Here is a 23,111-nt window from a genome sequence, read left to right as displayed (position 1 = left end):
CAACTATCAGAAAAATCACCTTCCCACTTCTACAAGGGGAGCAGTACATCTGCTTGGAGAGTTGCTAGTCAGAACGCTGGACTATTTTACTTAAGCTACTGCTCCCTTAAAGGATCACTTCTAGGCAACTCTCCCATGTAAACCTGAGATGAAACCACAGGTTCACTCCATAACTAGTAGTCCTAATTAGCAGTTATGGACAGGTATAACTAGGCAATTTGTATTAGTTATCCTAACACAGGGAACATCCTTTTGTTTCTAGCGCATAATAAATGGAGGTCCAAATGCTCCTGCCCAGCTCCTAAAGATGATAGTAACAAGCAGGCAGCATTTTGGTGTTCAGACAAGCACCTTCTAGAACATTTGCTTACATTATTGCCTTCCCAGAACCCTCGACCCCATGTCATCTGCCCCAAGTCCAGACGTTCCCTGCGAATATCTCCTTCCTGCTCTGCCTTTGAGGATCAGAAGTTTCTAGAGGTGGACACATAGTCTGAGCTAGAGAATCAGCTGCTGCATCACAGAAAGATGTCTGGGCTGCAGTCGCTCCCTGCAACCCACTGCCAATACTCCTACTCCTGCTTCATGCCCCACAGTCTCACAGTTAGGACCGGCACACCTCTGCAGCTCTCACCTGCCAGTCCTCTCCAGCAGAACTTGTTTACCAGCTAACATCCATGCATCGAGTAGGCAGGTCAGTAGCAGAACTGCTCCAGCCTCGTTCATCTCCTGGGTTCCATTCTAGGGCTGGTGAATCAAGCTGGTAGGGGCTTAGGCCCAACAGTCCTTTCATTTCTTTGTGATTCTTCAATAGTTCTGATGCTTGCACTCCTTTAGGTCAGTGGTTCCCAACATTTTTGGCACCAGGGTCCGGTTCCGTGGAAGACAGTTTTCCACAGACAGTGGTGGGGGGATGGTTTCGGGATGAAACTGTTCCACCTCAGATCATCAGACATTAGCTTCTCATAGGGAGTGTGCAGCCTCGACCCCTCGCATGTGCAGTTCACAATAGGGTTTGCGCTCCTGTGAGAATCTAATGGCGCAGCTGATCTGATGGAAGCTCGGGTGCTAATGCTTCCTTGCCCACCGCTCACCTCCTGCTGTGCGGCCTGGTTCCTAACAGCCCATGGACCACTACCGGTCCACAGCCCAGGAGTTGGGGACCCCTACTTTAGGAGAAATCGACAGCTGATATTGCCACATGGCAGCTCTGGCCACTCACTCCCAGGGGTCCAGCCTAGGGAGGTGATAACACCAACCTGAGATTCTCTTTGGCCCCTCTCAGCTCCAATCTTATTTGATCGTCACAGGAATCTCCACCCTTCTCCTTATTCTTCCCATTTTCTAAGCTGTTTAGTAAGAGGCAAAATATTTGTTCCCCTACTTCTTCATCCCCTGGAGATATGCTTCACATTTATCTAAATGTTTGCAAAAGTGTGATAAACTCCGTAGGGCCATTCCAAACATTATTCAGCTCATACCTGCAAAGTGGCCTGACCCTCTCAGTTCTGGGAAAGGTGATAGGGCGCTGCAGTGGCCAGCAGGCACTCAGGCTATGCCTCCTTGCTCTTCATAAGCAATGCCACACAGTGTGGGGATGTAAGGAGGAGACCAAGATAACGACAATAAATCATGGTTGGCCTTTATTGAGCACCGTTTATGTCAGTTATTGTGCTAAGCACTTTACATGCATCAACTCATTTCACTGGAGGGAGGTACCTCCTCAGAACCTGAGGTCACCAGCCAATACACTGGAAGAACTGAGATTTCAGCCAAGATTCCTCGAAAGCCTCACCTTCTCCACCATGGTGGGCACTATGGAACCCTCAGTGGCATTTTTGTTGATGGTTTTGCTTTTATTTTACAGAAAAACGCTGTGATTGAAAGCCTACAGGAACAAGTAAACAATGCCAAAGAGAAGCTTGTGAGGCTGATGTCAGCTGAGTGTACCTATGACCTCCCAGAGCGGGCTGCCCCACCTGCCTCTTCCCTGAGCAAGGATGTCCAGGCCGCAGCCTTGGTCCACACCCTGGTAGCTGCTCAGGGGCCTTCAGGTCACCTCTCTGACTTTCGGAATGACCCTAGCATGGCTCCCCAGGATTCCCAGTGTACTTCAGGGCCCTCCTCACATGCACAAAGCCTTGAGGGGCCTGGGAAGGACACCAGCCTCTCCCCAGGGAAGGAGAAGAAGACATCTGACTCGAAAGACTTTTCTGATCATTTAGACTCAGGTTGTAGCCAGAAGCTATGGACTGAGCAAAACCTGGGTCCAGAAAGAGGAGATCAAGTCCCCACGGCCCCCAGCCAGAGTCTCCTACCAGGTAGAGGAGGCTCAGATCCCCAGAGACAGAGGCATCTGGAGAACTCAGAGGAGCCCCAAGAGCGGCGGTCACGGGTCAGTTCAGTAATCAGGGAGAAACTTCAGGAGGTCTTACAAGATCTGGGCCTGGGCCCTGAGGCTTCCCTCCCTACCACCCCGTCTTGTCACCAGCAAACCTGGAAGACCAGTGCTGCCTTCAGCCCCCAAAAGATGCCCCTCTCCAAGGAGCTGGGCTTTAGCCCTTACATGGTGAGGAGAAGGCGGGCAACTCAGCAGGCTCGCTCGCACTTTCCTGGCTCTGCACCCTTATCTGTGGGGCACCGGACAAACAGGACTGTTTCTGGCGCACACAGCAGGCTACATGGGCAGAATGGGGACAGCCCCAGCCTGCCCCCACAAACTGCTGATTGCAGAACACGAAGACCTTCTTCCAGGAAGCCTTCACTACCTTCAGATCCTCAAGACAGACGAGGTACCCTGGAGGGCAGCAGACAAAGCCAGACAGAGCCAGAGGGGGCTAGAGGGAGCGAAGCAGCCTTTCTTCCCCAGCCTTCTGGTTCTGGCTTGGCCCCAAGTCCTGCTGCCCCATGCCTCTCCAGAGCCTCACCTGACTTACCTGAACAGTGGCATCTGTGGCCCCCAGTGCCCTCAGGCTGTCCCTCCCTGTCTTCTCGACACAGCTGTTTTGACACTGAGTCCAGCAGCTCAGATGAGTTCTTCTGCCACTGTCACCGGCCCTACTGTGAAATCTGCTTCCAGAGCTCTTCTGACTCTAGTGACAGTGGCACATCAGACACTGACCCTGAGCCTACGGGGGGGCTGGCTTCCTGGGAAAAGCTGTGGGCCCGCTCCAAGCCTATTGTGAACTTCAAAGATGACTTGAAACCCACACTGGTGTGAAAAGCAACAGAGCTGGTCTAGACACAGAGGTCAGTCCAGGAGAAGCTGTACCAAGGCCCACAGGAGGATGAGCCAATTTCTGGTCTTTGGGGAACAGATTAGTGCCCTGCATTTGACCAGCCCATACCATGTTTCAGCTGGGCTCACTGTGTTACTTTGAGCACTTCTTGATCTATAAAAAGAGGAGCATTGCCCGTCCTATTACTACCTCGCAGCCTTACTATAAAAGACTCCAGTTGAGTGACTATGAAAGATACTGACTCCTTGGATAAAAGGTGCTGAATGAACACATAGGATTTTCTGTCCAGGTCAGCCTATATTCTATAAAACTCTTAATATATTCAGTTGGATGGCTGAATGGACAGGCAGATGGAGAGATGCATGGGAAATTTCTACAGAACCTGAGGTATGGACTGTGATCCATCAAACTGGCCTTTTGGTGGACAGACCTACCAGGAAGATAAGCCTCCTACATCCTTGGGTCCCACTTCTGGAAGGCAGTGGTTTTATTTCTGCTGAATGTTGTGAACAGCACCTCCCTAGATTCCAGCTTCTGGCCAGACCCAGCTCAGAGTGACCCCTATACCACTATTTCTTGTTTGTGTCTTTCCACCATTATGGCACCTTACCCTCCTCTCTGAGACAGATCTCCATGCACCCACAGGCTTCCCAGATCTCTCCCCTGGGCTCGGATATACCTGAGGTCCTGACTGTCCCCACTGTCCCCTTGTCCTGTGGCTCATCCTCTTGATTCACCCAGTCATGCAGTTTTGTACTGTGGGGAGGCACACACCAGCAATTTCTGTTGGGATATGGGAGAACCTGTTGGTCAAGAGGTGCTTTTGGTTCCATTGGGGTTACATGACTACCAACAGACACATAAATCAAGAAACCAAATGGAGAAATAAAAAGGAAGACATGAGGGACACAAAGACAGGAAAAAAAATAGGATTTGAACATTTCACTTGAGTCCAGGATAGTACTTGGCAATATCATATTTTTGTGATTCCTTTTGATAACCCTGTGAAGTAGACACTCTCATTTTTACAGACAGGGATTATGAGGCTTAGAGAAATGAGGTAACTTCCCCCAACATCACACTGCTGGACAGAGATGTACACACAGCTCTTGGGACTCAAGTAGGTGGGTTTTACCAGGGACAAATGGCTTCACTTGTTCTTCTGGGAGTGGCAGGTGACTCTTGGCAGATGAGACAACAAAGCAAGGCTCGTGTAAGAAAGCTGGGATGTGCTCCCCTGCAGCCCAGAATAATAGACCTGGGTCCTCACCTCGGAAAAACGGGCCTCCACTTCCCCACTGCCACAGGCCACACTGGCACCTCTCAAGGGAGCTGGTGAAGGATGAGTGTCAGGAACTCAGCCACCACCAGAGCCACAGGGAGAGCACAGCTGGGTCCACTGTGCTTGTTGCTGAGCTGGCTGTCATGTCCAGGCTGCCCCGTGCCCCGAGTCCTGTGTGTACATCTGTGGGTGTGCATGTTTGCATGAAGGAGTTCAGGCCTTATTAAATATGCTCAGAGGGGGGCATTTGGCTCTAAATATATCTTCAATTTATCATAGAATCTTGGTGGCTGCTGACACCCCAGGACTCTCCAGGCACTGAACCATGAGGCCCTCCTGGAAGCACAGCTTCTTCTATCATCTACTTTTAAATAGGAATTTACTAATTTATTCTGTGTGTGAGTTTGCAGTTTCTTCTTGTGCTGTGTGTGTGCTGTCCAAGTGGTACCGTAATAAAAGAGAAATGACTCCCAAGAGGAGTCTTTTCAGAAATTGTAATGTGGGGCTGGCCAGGAGGGGCCTGGAGAATGCTGAAGCACCCAAAGAAGGGGAACCAGAGAAGCCATCAGAGCTGCTGCCGGGCTACCCTGGGTCCCAGGGTACCTTCTACCAAAGTTCCATTTGAACAGATTCTTCTGTACTCTCCTTAAGAAGCCTCTTATCCCAGAAACACTCCCTCAACGGACAGAGGAAACCCTGGAGACCCTGGACGCTTTCTGCCCCTGGGAGTCCTGTGGCTGGGCTCCCCCTCCTGCAGCTCCCTTCCTCCCAGCATGTCACCACTAACAGCCCACCATTCATTCATATGGACTCTAAATCTGGCAATCCTTCTAGCCTTCTTACTCTGTCTGCTTCTAGACCCTTAGTTCCGCCATCCCAGCCCTTCTACATCTCCATCCTTCTGTTGATAATTCCCCCCCCCCCCCTTTGTGCCCTTGTGAATTATTCATCCTTTAAGGCTCAGGTGGAGCATACATTCTTTCTTCAGCCTTTCCCAGCCATCCCCAAAGGAAGTTGATTGATCCCCTAGTTAAATAAGGAAGGATGGGCTGGACACGGTGGCTCACGTCTGTAATCCCAGCACGCTGGGAGGCCGAGGCAGCCGGATGACAAGGTCAGGATTTCAAGACCAGCCTGGCCAACATGGTAAAACCCTGTCTATACTAAAAATACAAAAATTAGCTGGGCATGGTGGCACGCACCTGTAATCCCAGCTACTCAGGAGTCTGAGGCAGGAGAATTGCTTGGACCGGGAGACAGAGATTGTAGTAAGCTGAGATCGTGCCACTGCACTCAAGGCTGGATGACAGAGCAAGACTCTGTTTTGAGAAGAAAGAAAGAAAGAAGAAAGAGAGAAAGAAGGAAGGCTGTCTCAGGGTCTGTATTTTGGACTCAACTCTATAGAGGCTTCTGTTATCCATTTGACCTAGAATGACTTTGTAACCCTTGCAAGACCTGATTGAAATTTATCATTTTGTTCAAAAGCAATGTGCAGACACTATAACTTTGCTCAACAAAATGTTGCCACCAAATGTATCATTTACTCTGCATCACCCCTGCCTTTCCCCACCTCCTTTCCTAAATCTTTTACCCAAGATCAGCTAATCCAGTGATGAAGTCCTTAAAGGGCTGACTGTGCCATGACTTTTGGCATACTCTTGGTTGTTCTGCTCTTGAAGAAAGGGCAGTAAATTGTGCAAAGGAATCCTGGAGAAGTAAACATTGCCCCTGCCACTGTCATCTGGGATATGCATGTCTCTGTTGGTCCTAAGGCATACCATGGAGCCACGCCTGATTCTAACCCCAGCATATGTCCTCTGCTGTTGAAAATCTTGGAATTGGAGGTCTCCATCCTGATCCCAATGTCTTTCCCTGTCCTGGCCTGCCCCAGACCCTCTCCTTAAGGATCAACTTGGCCTTCCTAGAGTTTATAGAGGAGAAAAAAAGCATCAGAGGCAGGAGGCCTGTTTTTAAAGTATGATATCACTTTGAAAAAGGAAACGAGAAAAGTCCATGCAAGTTCTATAAAATCTCTTCTGTATCTACGTTAATCGTATTGTCTTTACATGTGTCTCCTCCACAGATTCCAAGCTCTTGAAAGCACTGAGCATGTCTTCTCCATCTTTGTTCTCCTCTAGAGTAACCATTAGAGATCTTTGCACAAAGTATACACTCAACAAATGCTTGATGGGTGGATTTCTGGGTAGATAAATGGGTGAAACAAAGGAAGGCAAAGCTTCTGTTTTGGGGTCAGAGCAGAGGAGCAGGAAGAGAAACAGGCATCTGGTTCCACTGGCTTCCAGTGAGTTAACAGCATGAAACTACATCATGTACAGACCCAGGAGTAACTGAATTCTGAAAATGACAGTACTTTAAGTTTGTTGGGTGGTAGGGGAACAGGGCAATGAAGTTTATGGAAGAGAAGCGCAAAGGTCTTGGTAAAGTTCTTATCTTAAAGACCTTTTCTTTGCAGGCTTGTTAATGGGTAACAAGCAGTATTAGCGGGAGAAAGATCTGTTTGTCTCTCACCAACAGCTTCCTGAGTCCCCTTTCTCAGAACTCCAAACAAAACAGTTTCTCTATTCCCTCTGGCCGCTGCACTTTTCCCAGTAACACAATCTGGGCTCTGTTAAGGAAGGGTTTGTTTGTTTATTTATTTATTTATTTATTTATTTTTATTTTTTGAGATGGAGTCTCACTCTATTGCCTTGGCTGGAGTGCAGTGGTGCGGTCTCGGCTCACTGCAACCTCCTCCTCCCAGGTTCAAGCGATTCTCCTGCCTCAGCCTCCTGAGTAGCTGGGATTACAGGTACCTGCCACCACGCCTGGCTAATTTTTGTATTTTTAATAGAGACGCGGTTTCACCATGTTGGCCACGCCGGTCTTGAACTCCTGACCTCTTGATCTGCCTGCCTCGGCCTCCCAAGAGGGAGGGTTTAATGCAGGCAGTGGTGTTTAGGAGGCTGAAAGCAGGAGAGAGCTTATCACTTTGCCCTCAGAGTTTGCTCTCCCTATCCCTGGCACCCCCTCTGATGTCTTGCTCCTTGAAACATTCTTGATCTTAGCATTCCCCAGTCAAACCACATTTGAATAAGAGAACATCTTGAGATGTTTCGTTCACCACTTAAGTCACAAGCAGACAGAAAATGCCAATGTCACAAATCAAAACCTGCTGTGAACTTGACAAGGTCTGTGTCAAGGTTTCCCAAGACACATAAGGCTCAGAGAATAAGTGCCTGGGAGACGCCCTGGAAAGGTCTGTGGGTGACTAAGAAGAGAGCAGAAGGCTAGGAGAAAGAAAGGGAAGATGGACAAGAAGTTCAGACAGGGTCCCATGGCTCACGCCTGTAATCCCAGTGCCTTGGGAGGACAAGGCGGGAGGATTGCTTGATTCCAGGAATACAAGACCAGCCTGGGTAACTTAGTGAGAACCTGTCTCTACAAAAACTAAAAATTAGCTGTGTGTGGTGGCTCGTGCCTGTGGTCCCAGCTACTCGGGAGGCTGAGGCAGGAGGATCTCTTGAGCTTGGGAGGTTGAGACTGCACTGAGTTACGATTGCTTCACTGCACTCCAGCCTGGGTGACCCAGTGACACTTCAACTCAACAACAACCAAAAAAAAGAAGAAGAAGAAGAAGAAAGAAGAAGGAGGAAGGAGGAGGAAGAAGGAAGAGGAGGAGGAAAGAGGAGAAGAAGAAAAGAAAAAGAAGTCCAAACGAGAGAGAAGAGAGAGGTGGTGAGGAGGAAGCCACTCAAAGAACAAAAGGCATACTATGTGGACAGTTTGTGGCAATTGCCTCTCATGTAAATAAATGTACTGACTCCGGTTCTAAGTTGAGAGGTGAGGCTTGCTTCTGCGAAGAATGGCAGAGGTATCCTTGCAGAGTCCTTTCTTTAGCGCATGTGTGACTGTTTGTTCATTTCTCCACTTTTCCCGTTAGACTGTGAGCTCTTTGAGCTTAGAACTTGTTATAATTATCTTGGAATCCAGTACCTAGCACTGTGCCTTGCACATGGTCAATGCCCAGCAAATGTTTGTCAGAAGAAAAGTCAATCAAGGGAGGAAGAATGGCCTCACCAGAACTGTCTTAAGGGGCACCCCAGGGAGGCATAGCTCACAAAAGTTCAAGTGGAAACCAGGCTTAGATATATCTTCAGCTTATGTGATGGATGGTAGTGTTGCTGCTTCACCTAAATTTAAATCCCCCATGATAATATCTTGAACCCTTTGTGGAAAGAAGGCATTTTAGATGGGCTCTCTTCATTTATTTTTGTACAATAATTTTCTATCCCCACTGCAATACCTGGGCTTTAAGTCACCTGCATGACCATGTTGCTTTCAGCAAGTTCAGAACCTCTTTGCCGCTCAAAGGCTCCCAACTGCCACTTGGGGTAACACCACCTACCTCATGAGGTTGTTATGAGGGCTAAATGAATTAATATTTATAAAATGGTTTGAACTATGCCTGGCATGTAGCAAGATTCATATGTTTGTTGAATAAAAATAAGTAGATAAAAAGTCTTAGAAAGGAAAACACAGATTTTTTTGCAGAAATCTTCTTTATGTTTTCTTGCATTACACCAAAATTCCTCGTCTTGGTCTTCAATTTGTTTCTGAGGGAAGAGATCTGGAAAAGCAAGGAGAGCCTTTTGGCTCAGCCCACTTTGGGGCAATAGAATTTTCTGCCTGAACCCATCTGAGCCAGGTGCGTTTACTATAGGGAACACATCCACCTGCAGAACTCAAATATCAGGGTGAGGCCAGAAGGAAAGGTGTAGTTGGAAAGCCAGGAAATTCAATTTTTTTTTTTTTAACATGGAGCCAAGAGACTAATTTCCTTAGTAGAAATATTATGCACTTTGGCCGGGTGCAGTGGCTCATGCCTGTAATCCCAGCACTTTGAGAGGCCAAGGCGAGTGGATCACCTGAGGTCAGGAGTTTGAGACCAGTCTGGCCAAAATGGTGAAACCCCTTCTCTACTAAAAATACAAAAATTAGCCAGGCACGGTGGCTTGTGCCTGTAATCCTAGCTACTCAGGAGGCTGAGGTGGGAGAATCACTTGAACCCAGGAGGTGGAGTTTGCAGAGAGCTGAGATCACACCACTGCACTCCAGCCTGGGTGACAGAGCAACACTCTGTCTCAAAAAAACAAAAACAGAAAGAAAAAGATATATTATGCACTTTGTAATAGAAGAAAATATATGTAAGATATCTGCTATGCACTATTTAATACTCATCTTATTTAATATTTATAACCACCTAGCAAAGTAGTTATTGACTCTGTTTCACAGATGAGGAAACTTTAACCGGGAGAGGTTAGGTCACTTGCCAAAAATCACACAACTGATTAGAGGCAGACACTGAGTTTGCACTGAAATTTGACTTCATTCCAAAGCCTTTTGTGGACTCCCTAAAGCTGGTTACAGAGCATGTGCTACAGGCATGCTACCAGAAGACACAAGGAATTTCAACCCGGCAGGGCAGGGACCCAGCCTGAGGTTTTCTTAGGACACCAAGGTTTCCTTAGGAAAAGCAAGCTGGTCTGGTTCTGTAAGCATATTGCAAAACTCTCCATTGCTGAGTCATTGCATCAGTGTCCTGGAGGCTGGAAGGGAGCTCCCTAAAGCTACCTGGTCCTCCCCAGCTTCAGAAAGCCCAATGCCAAATAGAGGTGATACTGACAGCAAGCAGTCTCCCTGTTTAAAAAGACCACAGTCAGTCCTGCAAACAAAAACTTTTCTCAAGGATTGTGCTTTGTAAGTGGCACAAAAAGATGATTCTGGGCAAGAGACCCAGAAGACCCTGTGACAAATGGAAACAATGCCACTCTCAGATCTTCTACTGAGCTGAGGGATGAGCCACAGAATCTCTTTTCCTTTTTTTTTTTTTTTTTTTTTTTTTTTGGAGATGGAGTCTCGTTCTGCCACCTAGGCTGGAGGGCAGTGGAGCAATCTTGGCTCACTGCAACCTCCACCTCTCAGGTTCCTGCCTCAACCTCCCGAGTCGCTGGGATTACAGGTGCCCACCACCACGCCCAGCTAATTTTTCTATTTTTAGTAGAGATGGGGTTTTGCCATGTTGGCCAGACTGGTTTTGAACTCCTTAACTCAGGTGATCCACCCACCTTGGCCTCCCAAAGTACTGGGATTACACACGTGAGCCACGGAGCCCAGCCCACAATCCCTTTTCAATTCAAATCCACTTTGCTAGAAAATCTTCATTCCTCCCTACTTCCTGCAGGATGAAATCTCACCTTGGTTTGGGGTTTGAAATCTCATTTTCCCCACTAGACTGTGAGCTCTTTGAGCCTAGAACTTGTTATAATTATCTTGAAATCCCCCACATCTATCACTGTGCCTGGCACATGATCAATGCCCAGCAAATGCTTGGCCAGAGAAGAATTAATCAAGGGAGGAAGACTAGTCTCACCAGAACTGTCTTAAGGGGGACCCCCGTGAGGCACAGCTCACCCTCCCACTAAACTTAGCTAAAACTCGCCTTGTTCCTGCCAGCTGGGTTTGCTGTCTGTATCTGGGGCATACCTAGGCCCAGATCAGGCTCAACACTTTTGTTCACACCAGCCCCTTTCTCCTTCATTCTAACTACCCCAACCTGAAGTAGCTTTTCCTCTTTCTGACCAGTTCCAGCTGTCCTCAGATTTATTAGGCAATAAATTGTATACTCCTGATATGCCCCCTGACCGCAATTCTACTGTTGTCTCGGGCTGTTCTATAAATCCTTTATTGTTAAGGTTTCACGTGCTCACATCTTGCCTGTTCAAATAGATTATCAGATACTAGAGGGCAAGTGCCCTGTGTAATCTATCACTGCACTTCCACACTAGCCTCTGCAGTGCCTGACACCTAGTAGATCTCAACCAACATTTCTAGGTTTATTTTGAAGATGGGCCAACTCTCTTTGCTCCCATCTTTCTGTTTTTACCAAGAGTGCCCTGAACAGACGTAAAATAATTTGGTGGCAATTTTCTGTCAGAACATATTTGAAATTTAACATTTCTGAGAATCTCTGCTGTCTCATTGGAAATGAAGGAAACAAACATTTGCTGAGGGCCCACTATGTGCCAGGCACTGTGATAGGCGCTTACATACACAGCTAGAAGAAATTGAGCCAATAAGACCCGAGGAGGAAGGTTCCTGTCTCAGCCCATTTTCTGGTGCTGTAACACAATACCACAGACTGGGAAATTTATAAAGAACAGAAACGTATTTCTTACAGTTCCAGAGGCTGGGAACTCCAAGATCAAGGCGCTGGCTGGTTCAGTTGCCTGGTGAGGGCTGCGTCCTCCAGAGAGGAGGAACATCCAGTCCTCACATGGTGGAAGGCAGAAGGGTCAATCAGACAAATGCTATATGAAGTCTCTTTTATAAGGGTCTTAGTCCCGTTCAGCTGGGAGGAGCCCTCATGACCTAATTACCTCTTAAAGGCCCCACCTCTTTTTTTTTTTTTTTTTTTTTGAGGCAGAGTGTCGCTCTGTCGCCCAGGCTGGAGTGCAGTGGCACCATCTTGGCTCACTGCAAGCTCCGCCTCCCGGGTTCACACCATTCTCCTGCCTCAGCCTCCCAAGTAGCTGGAACCACAGGCGCCCGCCACCATACCCAGCTAATTTTTTTGTATTTTTTTAGTAGAGATGGGGTTTCACCATGTTAGCCAGGATAGTCTCAATCTCCTGACCTCGTGATCCACCCACCTCGGCCTCCCAAAGTGCTGGGATTACAGGCGTGAGCCACCGCACCCGGCCAAAGGGCCCCATCTCTTAATACTATCACCTGAATTTTGGGGCGGTCACATTCAATCCATAACAATCCCTAAAACCCTGGACCCAATGTCTCCAATATCCTCAAAAAACAAAAATAACAACAAAACACCTTTCTGGATGGTTTCTATCCATGAACAGCTGCAGAAAGCTGATGGGGACGAAAAAAAAAAAAAGAGGGAAACCAGCTTAATTAATCCTGGTGCTGTTGCTGCTGCTCCCACCATAAGATATAGTAAAAATTGAAAGCGGGACACAGATCTGTCAACACATTCTTCTGATGTCACAAGTAGGCACTTTTATGCTCAGGACAAGCAGGCCATCCCAATGGAATGCAGCCTGGTGCCTTATTTCCAGCAGTTACCCTCATCACTGCAGAACTGCGGGTATCCCATGACTGGGCCAGGGAGGCCTGGGTCTTGTGGTCAGGAGCCACTGCTGTCAATCCGCATCCTAAAAGGATTTCTTCTCTCTCAGGTCCTGCCTGCAGATCCCAGGATGTACCGGGTCAAGGTAGGATTTTAACATTAGCCTTTTTTAAGTTCCCAAGATGATTTTAATGTGTGGCCAGAGTTTTTGCCTCTGAGCTTTGTTTCTGACCTCCTGGAATGCCAGAATGAAGATTCCTGGTTCTGTCCATCACCCCATCCCTGAGCCTTGATCAACCCTGGCCCGAAGCAACCCCACTCCTCCCTGAACATAGCCCCCAGGCATCAGGGAAGGCAATGGATTACTAACATTCTGCTCCTCTATACTCCTTCCTCTTCCCCTCTTTTATCTGAAGTGCAGGCCCCTCCTCTCCAGGAGCCTTTTCCTGCACACCCTCAGTCCCCTGCACCTTCACTGTTGGCAACAGTTATGATCCAGCACCTGGCCAGCACACGCTCACCCATTACCTGGTGGTGGAATACAGCCACTCACATGGTCATACTTTGTCTCCTCCCGGAAATCACAGACTCCTTGGAGATAAGAACCATTCTTTGTACCTCTTTATGCTTTAATAGTGACGAGCATGGAATGCTGTGCACACAGTAGACATAAGAGGCACTTAAATGTTGATGGGAGGAAGAGAGGGAAGGAATCAAGGAAGGATAAATTCTTATTCAACATCTCTCATGAAGCTAGTGGTGAAACAATGAACAAGTAAATAAAAGATAAAATAATTTCCAGAGAGTGGTATGTGTATTTAAAAATTAATAAATCAGCATAAGGAAATGGGCAATGGATGAATGAATGTATGAACTTATCAAATTTCTGGTAAATGCAAACAACACAAATATTTAAGTTATGCCCACCTAGGATTTTTCCCACCAGATGTATAGAGCTAGAGGGAGCCACTAAATGTTTAAATTAGTTTGTGAGAGCTGTCATAACAAAATACCACAGACTGGGTGGCTTAAACAACAGAAATTTACTGTCTTACAGTTCAGGAGGCTAGAATTCTGATATCAAACTGTCAGCAGTGTTGCTTCCTTCTAAGGATTGAGGGAAGTATTTGTTCCAGATCTCTCTTCTTGGCTTGTAGACGTCCATCTCTTCCCTGTCTTTTTACATTGTCTCCCTTCTATGTGTGTCTCTGTATTCAAATTTCCCCTTTTTTTATAAGGACACCAGTCATATTGGATTAGGGCTCTGATATGGCTTGGCTCTGTGTCCCCACTCAAATTTCATCCCTGGTTGTAATCCCCATAATCCCCATGTGTTGAGGGAGGGACCTGGTGGGAGGTGATTGTATCATGGGGGTAGTTTCCCCCATGCTGTTCTCATGATAGTGAGTGAGTTCTCATGAGATTGATGGTTTTATAAGTGTTTGACAGTTCCTCCTTCAGATTTGCTTTTTCTCACACACACACACACCTGTTGCCATGTAAGACATGCCTGCTTCCTCTTCCACCATGACTATAAGTTTCCTGAGGCCTCCCCAACTATGTAGAACTGTGAGTCAATTAAACCTCCTTTGTTTAAAATTACCTAGTCTCAGGTATTTCTTTATAGTAGTGTGAGACTGGACTAATACAGTAAACTGGTATCAGGAGTGGGGCACTGCTATAAAGATAACCTGAAAATGTAGAAGCAACTTTGGAACTGGGTAACAGGCAGAAGTTGGAGCAGTTTGGAGGACTCAGAAGGCAGGAAAATGTGGGAAAGTTTGGAACTTCCTAGAGATTTGTTGAATGACTTTGACCAAAATGCTGATAATGATGTGAACAATAAAGTCCAGACTGAGGTGGTCTCAGATGGTTGTGAGAAACTTCGTGGGAACTGGAGCAAAGGTCACTCTTGCTATGCTTTAGCAAAGAGACTGGCAGCATTCACCCCTGTGCTAGAGATCTGTGGAACTTTGAACTTGAGAGATATGATCTGAAATTGGAACATATGTTTAAAAGAGAAGCAGAGCATGAAAGTTTGGAAATTTTGCAGCCTGACAATGCGACAGAAAAGAAAACCCATTTTCTGAGAAGTTCAAGCCAGCTGCAGAAAGTTGCATATATAATGAGGAAGCAAATATTAATTCCCAAGACAATGGGGAAAATGTCTCCAGGGCATGTCAGAGAACTCTGCACCAGCCCCTCTCATCACAGGCCTGGAGGCCTAGCAGGACGAAATGTTTTCATGGGCCTGGCCCAGGGCCCTGCTGCTTTGTGGAGCCTTGGAACTTGGTGCCCGGCATCCCAGCCACTCCAGCTCCAGCTGTGGCTAAAAAGGGCCAAGGTACAGTTCAGGCTGTGGCCTCAGAGAGTGCAAGCCCCAAGCCTTGGCTTCCATATAGTGTTGGGTCTGTGGGTGCATGGAAGTCAAGAATTAAGGCTTGAGAACCTCTGCTTAGATTTCAGAGGATTTAGGGAAATGCCTGGATGTCCAGGCAAAAATTTGCTGCAGGGGCAGAGCCCCCATGGAGAACCTCTGCTAGGGCAGTGCAAAAGAGAAATGTGGGGTTGGAGCCCCCACAGAGTCCCCACTGAGGCACTGTCTGGTGGAACTGTGAGAAGAGGGACACTGTCCTCCAGATCCCAGAATGGTAGATCTACTGACAGCTTGCACCATATGCCTGGAAAAGCTACAGGCACTCAATACCAGCCAAGAAAGCAGCCATGCTGGGAGGCTGCACTCTGCAAAGCTAGCCCATGAAGGAGCTGCCCAAGGCCATGGAAGCCCACTCCTTGCATTAGCATATCCCAGATGTGAGACATGGAGTTAAAGGGGATCATTTTGAAGCTTTAAGATTTAATGACTGCCCCACTGGGTTTTGGACTTGCATGGGGCCTGTAGCCCCTTTGTTTTAGCCCATTTCTCCTATTGGGAATGGGAGCATTTATTCAATGCCTGTACTCCCATTGTATCTAGGCAGTAACTAACTTGCTTTTGATTTTACAGGCTCATAGGCAGAAGGGACTTGCCTTGTCTCAGATGAGACTTTGGACTGGGACTTCTGGGTTAATGCTGGAATGAGTTAAGACTTTGGGGGACTGTTGGGAAGGCATGATTGGTTTTGAAATATAAAAAGGATATGAGATTTGGAAGGGACCAGGGGCAGAATGATATGGTTTGGCTCTGTGTCCCCACCCAAACCTCATCTTGAATTGCAATCCCCGTAATACCCATGTGTTGAGGTAGTGACCTGGTGGGAGGTGATTGGATCATGGGGGCTGTTTCCCCCATGCTATTATTGTGATAGTGAGTTCTCAAGAGATCTGATGGTTTTATAAGTGTTTGACAGTTTCTCCTTCAGATTTTCTCTCTCTGTCTCTTTCTCTGTCTCTCTGCTGCCATGTAAGACATACTTGTTTCCCCTTCTGCCATGATTGTAAGTTTTCTGAGGGCTCCCCAGCCATGCAGAACTGTGAGTCAATTAAACCTCCTTTGTTTATAAATTACCCAGTTTGGGGTATTTTTTATAGCAGTGTGAGAATGGACTAATACAGACCCACACTAATGTCCTCACTTTAACATGATTATCTCTGTAAAGACCCTGTCTCCAAGTGAAGTCACATTCTGAGGTACTGGGGATTAAGACATCAACATACTAATATTTGGAGGGGCATAATTCAACCCATAACAGTATCCAAACCAAGTTTTCACCTTTCTATCATGATCCACAGATTATTCAGGGTTTGACACTTAAAGATTCCTTTACTCAGTTGTAAGTTCCTTGAGGGCAGAAACTCTGCTGTTGTTCACTCCTATGTTTTAAATAATAGTGACTGGTACATGAAAGATGCTTCATCAATGTCACACTGAATTCACTTTTGTCCAAGAAAACTCAGGGCAGAGGGTGAAGTCATTTAACCCAAGAAGCTAAGAAAGGTTCATAGCCTGCAGCAATTCCTGGAACTCTCTGAGTCAAAGGAAATTATGTTTCCATGACACAGAATCTGACTCTGGATTTCTTAATTAGGTGTATTTGCATGATGAGAGGAGACTTGTTTCTGAATAGTCATTGCCCTCCTCCTCTCAAATTAATGGCCATTGTTTCTGACATCCGAATGATCTCTACAGCAACTACATGAGTCAGAGAGAGAAGGTTTGGCTCTCAGGAGGGAACAGGAAAGAGGGAAGCCTCTTAAGACGTGCTGGAGAAAAGGTGACCTCACAGCTCAACGTCTCAGTTACCAAATGCAACAGAAACAACAAAATAGCTTTTGACTGAAGGTCTTCTCACCTCAAAATATGTTGCCAGTTCCCTTCCAGCTGCTCAGTAAAGGTACCCACAGTCCCACACTAGTTGTGCCCCCGCTCTCAGTCCCTGAACCAACCGTGAGCAGCTCAGTGCCCAATCACCTTGAGAGAAGCCACCCTGGGTGTGAGAGCTATAGGCTGTCACCACCATGCTGACATACATTCTTTGAAACACTGAGGTCCACGATGTGCTCTTATTGCCTCCTAAAGACTTCAGATACAGTGTCTCAACCTAGCTATCCTGAATTCTCTAAAGGAAGTATTCAGAAACACCTGACATGCTTCCCATGTCATCTTACATCACTAAAAATGTTGAACAAAGATCTCAGCAAAGGCTTTATCAGAGTTGGCAGTATTCTTGAGATCTACCCATTTAGTTAATTAGGAATGAGAAATTTGGCTAGTGCCTACATGGTGGCTCACACCTATAATTCCAGCACTTCGGAAGAGAGAGGCAGACGGATTGCTTGAGCTCAGAAATTCCAGACCAGCCTGGGCAACATGGCAAAATCCTGTATCTACAAAAAATTAGCTGGGCATAGTGGTGCATGCCTGTAGTCCCAGCTACTTAGGAGGCTGAGGTGGGAGAATAAATTGAGTCCAGGAGGTGAAGGTTGCAGTGAGCAGAGATCGCGCCACTGCACTCCAACCTGGGTGACTCTCAAAAAACAAAAACACAAACAAACAAACAAACAATGAGAAGTTAGCCAGGCATGCAGACTCAAGTCTATAATCCCAGCTACTTGGAAGGCAGAGTTATGAGGATCACCTGAGGCCAGGAGTTTGAGACCATCCTGAGCAACATAATAAGACCCCGTCTCAAAAAAAAAAAAAAAATATTATATAGTTAAGCAGGAAGAGGTTCCCATGCTTTCTTTTCTGCCAGCTGGCAGCCGACATCAGGTGTCCATCAGATTGAGCACCAAGCAGCCTGTCCAGTCCTCCAGATTAGGCACCAACCAAAACCCTACCAATTATTTTTAAAAGATCACACACAAATTGAGGCACATCAACCAGAATTCTAGACAATAATAAAAACGAAGAGGACCTTTGTCTCACACTGCTGTAAAAAGGCTGCTGAAGAACCACAATGCAGCTGAAAATGGTTAAGAGCAATTAAGGGCCTTTAATAGTGTCTCTGAGGGAAAAACAGAGAGATGGCCAAGACCAAATCCTTGAACTACAGCTTCCCGAGGGAGCGCCAGGAGAGGACTCTTGCAGCAAATGCACACTGCTTATGATGACAGGATTTGAGACCTTTGCTCCAGGAAGTTGGGTTGGACTATGTGAGAACTGGGAGGATGGTTTTTGCCCCCTTGTCCTAAGACTTAGATTCATGTTTCTCAAATGAGGAAAATATTTTCAGGGATCTACAAGATTTTCCTGAGAAATTTGGGAAATTTGGATTTTATTTTAATGATAACATAAAAATACGTCTTGGCTTGTTCTGAATCATCTGTATGACTGCCTTAGAACACTCCATGAAATTTCGGTGTCTGAGGTTGTGTTTGAGAATGTTTTCCCAACAAATGAAGCTCATATGACGTCAAAGCCTGCTGTGTAAGTGACAATTTTGAAATGATTTTGAATGTAAGAAAGTGGTGGGAGAATTGAATCATCACATGCCAAGAGGTAAATGTGAAAGACTGTCTTTTCCACAATTGAGCACAGCAATATTCCTGGTCCTATAAGCTCTTCTAGAATCTTGTCACTATCCCATCAAGAGATGACATCTATATTTCTTCCCCTTCAACCTGGATGGGCCTTGGTGATTGCCTCAACAAATCATGTGGTAGAAGTGTTGCCTCATGACTCTTCAGGCTTGGTTTTTAAAAAGATAGGGCAGCTGGGCATGGTGGCTCACGCCTGTAATTTCCGCACTTTGGGAGGCCGAGGTGGGCGGATCACAAGGTCAAGAGATGGAGACAATCTGGCCAACATGATAAAACCCCATCTCTACTAAAAATACAAAAAAATTAGCTGGGCATGGTGGTGCACACCTGTAGTCCCAGTTACTCGGGAGGCAGAGGCAGAAGAATTGTTTGAACCCAAGAGGCGGAGGTTGCAGTGAGCCACGAATGCGCCACTGCACTCCAGCCTGGTGACAGAGCAAGACTCTCCCAAAAAAAAAAAAAAGGATAGGGCTTCTGCCTGGCTCTCTCTAAACACTTGTCCTTATACAGCTCTATGTTGTACAGAAGATTGAGCCCCATGGAGAGACCAGATAAAGAAGTGTTCTGACTGGAAGACCCAGGTAAGGTCCCAGACAGCAGCCAGTGTCAACTGCCAAGGATGTGAGTGAGCAAGCTTTTAGATCAGGGGTTGGCAGATTTTGAACTGAGGGCCAAATCTAGCCTGCTGCCTGTTTTTATAAGTAAAGTTTTATTGGACTACAGCTATGTCCATTTACTTGTCTATGGCTGCTCTTGTACTACAATGGCAGAATGTATTAACAACGGGGACTACACGGCCCACAAAGCTGAAAATCATTTACAATATGGCCCTTTACAGAAAATGTTTACTGACCTCTGCAAGAGATGATTTCAGCTTCTAGTCTTTGAGCCACCCCAGGTAAGGTCTAGTGGAGTAGAGACAAGCTATCCCCAGCAAGCTCTGCCCAAATCACAGACTTGCGAGACACATGTTGTTTTAAGCCATTCGGCTTTGGGGTGGCTTGTTTCATAGCAATCAAGATAGTTTTATAAGTACACTGAACTCAAGAGAACCTGAACATTGCTGGCAATTTCATATTCAGATTCCATTGCTTAAAGCTTATCTTTGTATATATCAACTTGCAACAGATCAAAATCATTTTGAAATGATTTTGAATGTAAGAAAGTGGTGGGAGAATTGAATCATCACATGGCAAGTGGTAAATGTGAAAGACTGTCATTTCCAAAAATGAGCACAGCAATATTCCTGGTCCTATAAGCTCTTCTAGAATCTTGTCACTACCCCATCAAGAGATGACATCTATATTTCTTCCCCTTCAACCTGTTGAGGCAATCACAAAGGCCCCAGCAAGTATAGTAGGTAATCACAATAAAGGGTTTCTCTCTTCCCAATTCTAACAAGAATTAGAGTAGATGCCCCTTTAATTCATATTTCAACAATACCACAATGTTACTCTTATCTCCAAGAAAAGACAATTTTACATTATTATCTAGTAATGCCTCATTAAAATTGGCCTCCAAGAATTGCTTGCTGGCAATATTATGGTCTAAGTATGTAGCCTGATTATCCTGCAGTATCAAACAAAGCTTTGATGTTACTAGTAACATTTTCTACAATATATGTGTGCAGTTATTCTCTGCGTTAAAATAATTGGAGCCAAAATGCAAACACAAATTAAATGTAGAAACCAGACCCAAAACTATTGAAATTTTGTTTTAGCAAAACATTATCTCTCACACTAAACTGAATAATACAAGATTTTGTGGATTTTTAGGTTTAGTTTGGTAATTTCATTTTATAATTGCGTAAGTTGCAAATGGAGCCATAAGCTTAGCATCTTATATCTACTTTTACACATATGCATATGTGTATGTAACATCAGAATACTCAGTAGAGCATGTCTATAATATATAATTTTTTTCCTTTAAAAGAGGCCTGTATAAGACACACAAGGACAAATTTGATTCCATTTATATAAGTTACCTAGAATTCAGAGAGACGGAAAGTAGAATAGCAGTTACCAGGTAGAGGGGGGAGAGTGGAATGGAGAGTTAGTGTTTAATGAGTATGGAATCTCAATATGGGATGATGGAAAAAGATCTGGAAATGAATAGTGGTGACGACTGTACAACAATGTAAATCTACTTATTGCCACTGAACTTTACACTTAAAAATGCTTCAAAAGGGTCAGGTGCAGTGGCTCATGCCTGTAAGCCCAGCACTCTGAGAAGCTGAGGTGGTAGGATCCTTGAGCCCAGGAATTTGAGACCATCCTGGGCAACATAGGGAAACCCTGTCTCTACAAAAAGAAAAAGTTAGCTGATTGTGGTCCCAGCTACTCAGGAGGCTGAGAGAGGAGGATCACCTGAGCCCAGGAGGTGGAGGCGGCAGTGAGCTATGATTGTATCACTGCACTCCAACTTGGGTGACAGAGTGAGACCTTGTCTAAAAAAAAAAAAAGCTTAAAAGGCTAAATTTTATGACATGTGTATTTTACCACAGTTTTTTTAAAGAGAGGATTGTATATAATCCTAATATGAGAAATCCCAGAATAGGGCTAAGAGCAGCTGGTGGTTTTTCTAAAACTCTTTCCTTCGGGCCTAGCTGCTTAATCTGGACCTTTTGAGGTTTTAACACTCAGATGGTGAAAAGAGCCCCTTTGGAAAAGGGAACCAAATAATTAGTGCCTAGGGAAAAGCCATCCCTCATTTAGACTCAGAGCAGTGTCAGCCTGAGCCACCCATACCTAGACTTTTGGTAAGGGGCCCCTATATAGTGCCTAGCATGAAAGGGAGGAAGGGATTCCAAAGAGAAGCCGGAAGATTGTGAAAGGAGGCGTCCTCCACCTAGTAGCCCAAACACTGAACATCTCTTGGCAGCTCAGAAGCTTCAGCTTTCATATATCTTCATTGTGGTTTTGTTCCATCCCCATGAGAACTCCTCCTTCTAGAAGAGGGGGATCTCTGAGCAACACTGGAGGCTGGTACTGTGCCAACGGGAGGCGGGGAGGCACAGTGAAGAAAGTGGGGTACTCAGAAGGGAGATTTGGAGGTAGGCATTGGAAAAAAAAAACACAGCACCTTTTAATTTCCATTTTGCTGACGAAGAAACTGACCCCAGAGAGATCAGCTAACTTGCCTAAATTGTCACACAGAGGTAGGCACTGTGGCTCACACCTGTAATCCCAGTGTTTGGGAAGCTGAGGCAGGAGGATCACTTGAGATCAGGAATTCAAGACTAGCCTGGGCAACATAGTGAAACTCTATCTCTACAAAAAAAAAAAAAAAAAAAAAAAAAATCTTTTTTTTTTTTTTTTTAAATAAACAGGTGTGGTGATGCACGCCTGTAGTCCCAACTGCTCAGAAGGCTGAGGCAGGAGGATCACTTGAGCTCAGGAGTTTGAGGCTTCTCTTAGCCATGCACTCCAGCCTGAGTGACAAAGCCAGATCCTGTCTGTAAAGCTAAAAATTAAAATTAAATTGTCACACAGCTCATAAGAAGCCAAAATGAGAACTATGTCGGTCTGACTGTACAATCCTTGATTGCAGAAATCCCATTTTGCTTCTGTGTTTTATTGATCTTGGCCTCCTGATTCTGGCTCTCACCTACTCTGTAATGGCTCTGCTTTGGTACATGTCACCCTCCTTATCTGAAAACACCTTCTCACAGTCTGTAAGGAGCCCTGGGGCTCTCTCTATGTAATGTAAGAATTTGGCAAATAATAAGAGGCCCTGGAGAATTGGAGCCCAGTATGAAAACTGAAACAGACCCTAACCAATGATCCCTTGTCAGGCACTAGCAGAAGACCATTCTCTGGCCCTCATGATGCCAAAGGAGCTACCACACATCACCGAGGAAGCACTGATAGGGGATTCCTTTCTTCAGAATGTTTAATTCAACATGCCGGTGCATCTAGGAACAAAGCCACTCTGTGATAAAATTAGCCTTGCTAAACACTCTTGCTAGCAAAATAGCCCCACGGCCCTTTCTAGCCACACTATCTGTAAATAGCTCTGAAAATAATGTCACGAGCAACTGCTATTTGCTTCTTCCCAGGAGAAGGTAAACAAGTAAAATCAAAGGCAGCTGCTCCTGCAGGGCCTCTTCCTGTATTTGTTCCTTGTCTTAGGGACAGCCGATCCCCACCCTATTCCTGCTCTTCCTGTTCTCCTGGTCCTTCCACCAACACCTCTCCTCTCTCAAATTAGACATCAAGGCAACGTCAGTCATTCACATCTGTTTGAGTGACTCTTTACATTTTAGTATGAATTAATCTCTTGCAAAATACTATCCATTTGACAGTTTCCTAGTTGGATCAGTCTTCTCCAGTAACCAAACTAAGGGGCTAGGAACTGGAGAGGACAGAGGAGTTTGTATAGGCCATAACAATTTCTTACCTGAAGAGACTACAGACGCCCAGAATGGAGCTCACACTTGTGGGTTTGTGCCACTAGATGGCAATTA

At 45.8% G+C, this 23,111-nt stretch overlaps 1 protein-coding gene across 2 annotated transcripts in view; it reads left to right on the top strand.

The window, feature by feature from the left end:
• The window catches only part of GPR156 (G protein-coupled receptor 156), an 87,536-nt gene extending 82,772 nt beyond the window's left edge, over positions 1-4,764 (top strand). For both annotated transcript variants that reach the window (XM_023214309.1, XM_023214300.1), the window contains exon 9: positions 1,868-4,764. In XM_023214309.1, coding sequence (XP_023070077.1) covers positions 1,868-3,220 — 1,353 coding nt within the window. In that variant the 3' untranslated portion in view covers positions 3,221-4,764. The remainder of the gene's footprint in view (positions 1-1,867) is intronic.
• The last annotated feature ends 18,347 nt before the right edge of the window (positions 4,765-23,111 follow it).

The sequence above is a fragment of the Piliocolobus tephrosceles genome, chromosome 2 (assembly GCF_002776525.5).
Source record: "Piliocolobus tephrosceles isolate RC106 chromosome 2, ASM277652v3, whole genome shotgun sequence".
Taxonomy (NCBI): Eukaryota; Metazoa; Chordata; class Mammalia; order Primates; family Cercopithecidae; genus Piliocolobus; species Piliocolobus tephrosceles.
Note: the sequence above shows the minus strand (reverse complement) of the source record. Positions and strands in the feature narration are given on the sequence as shown.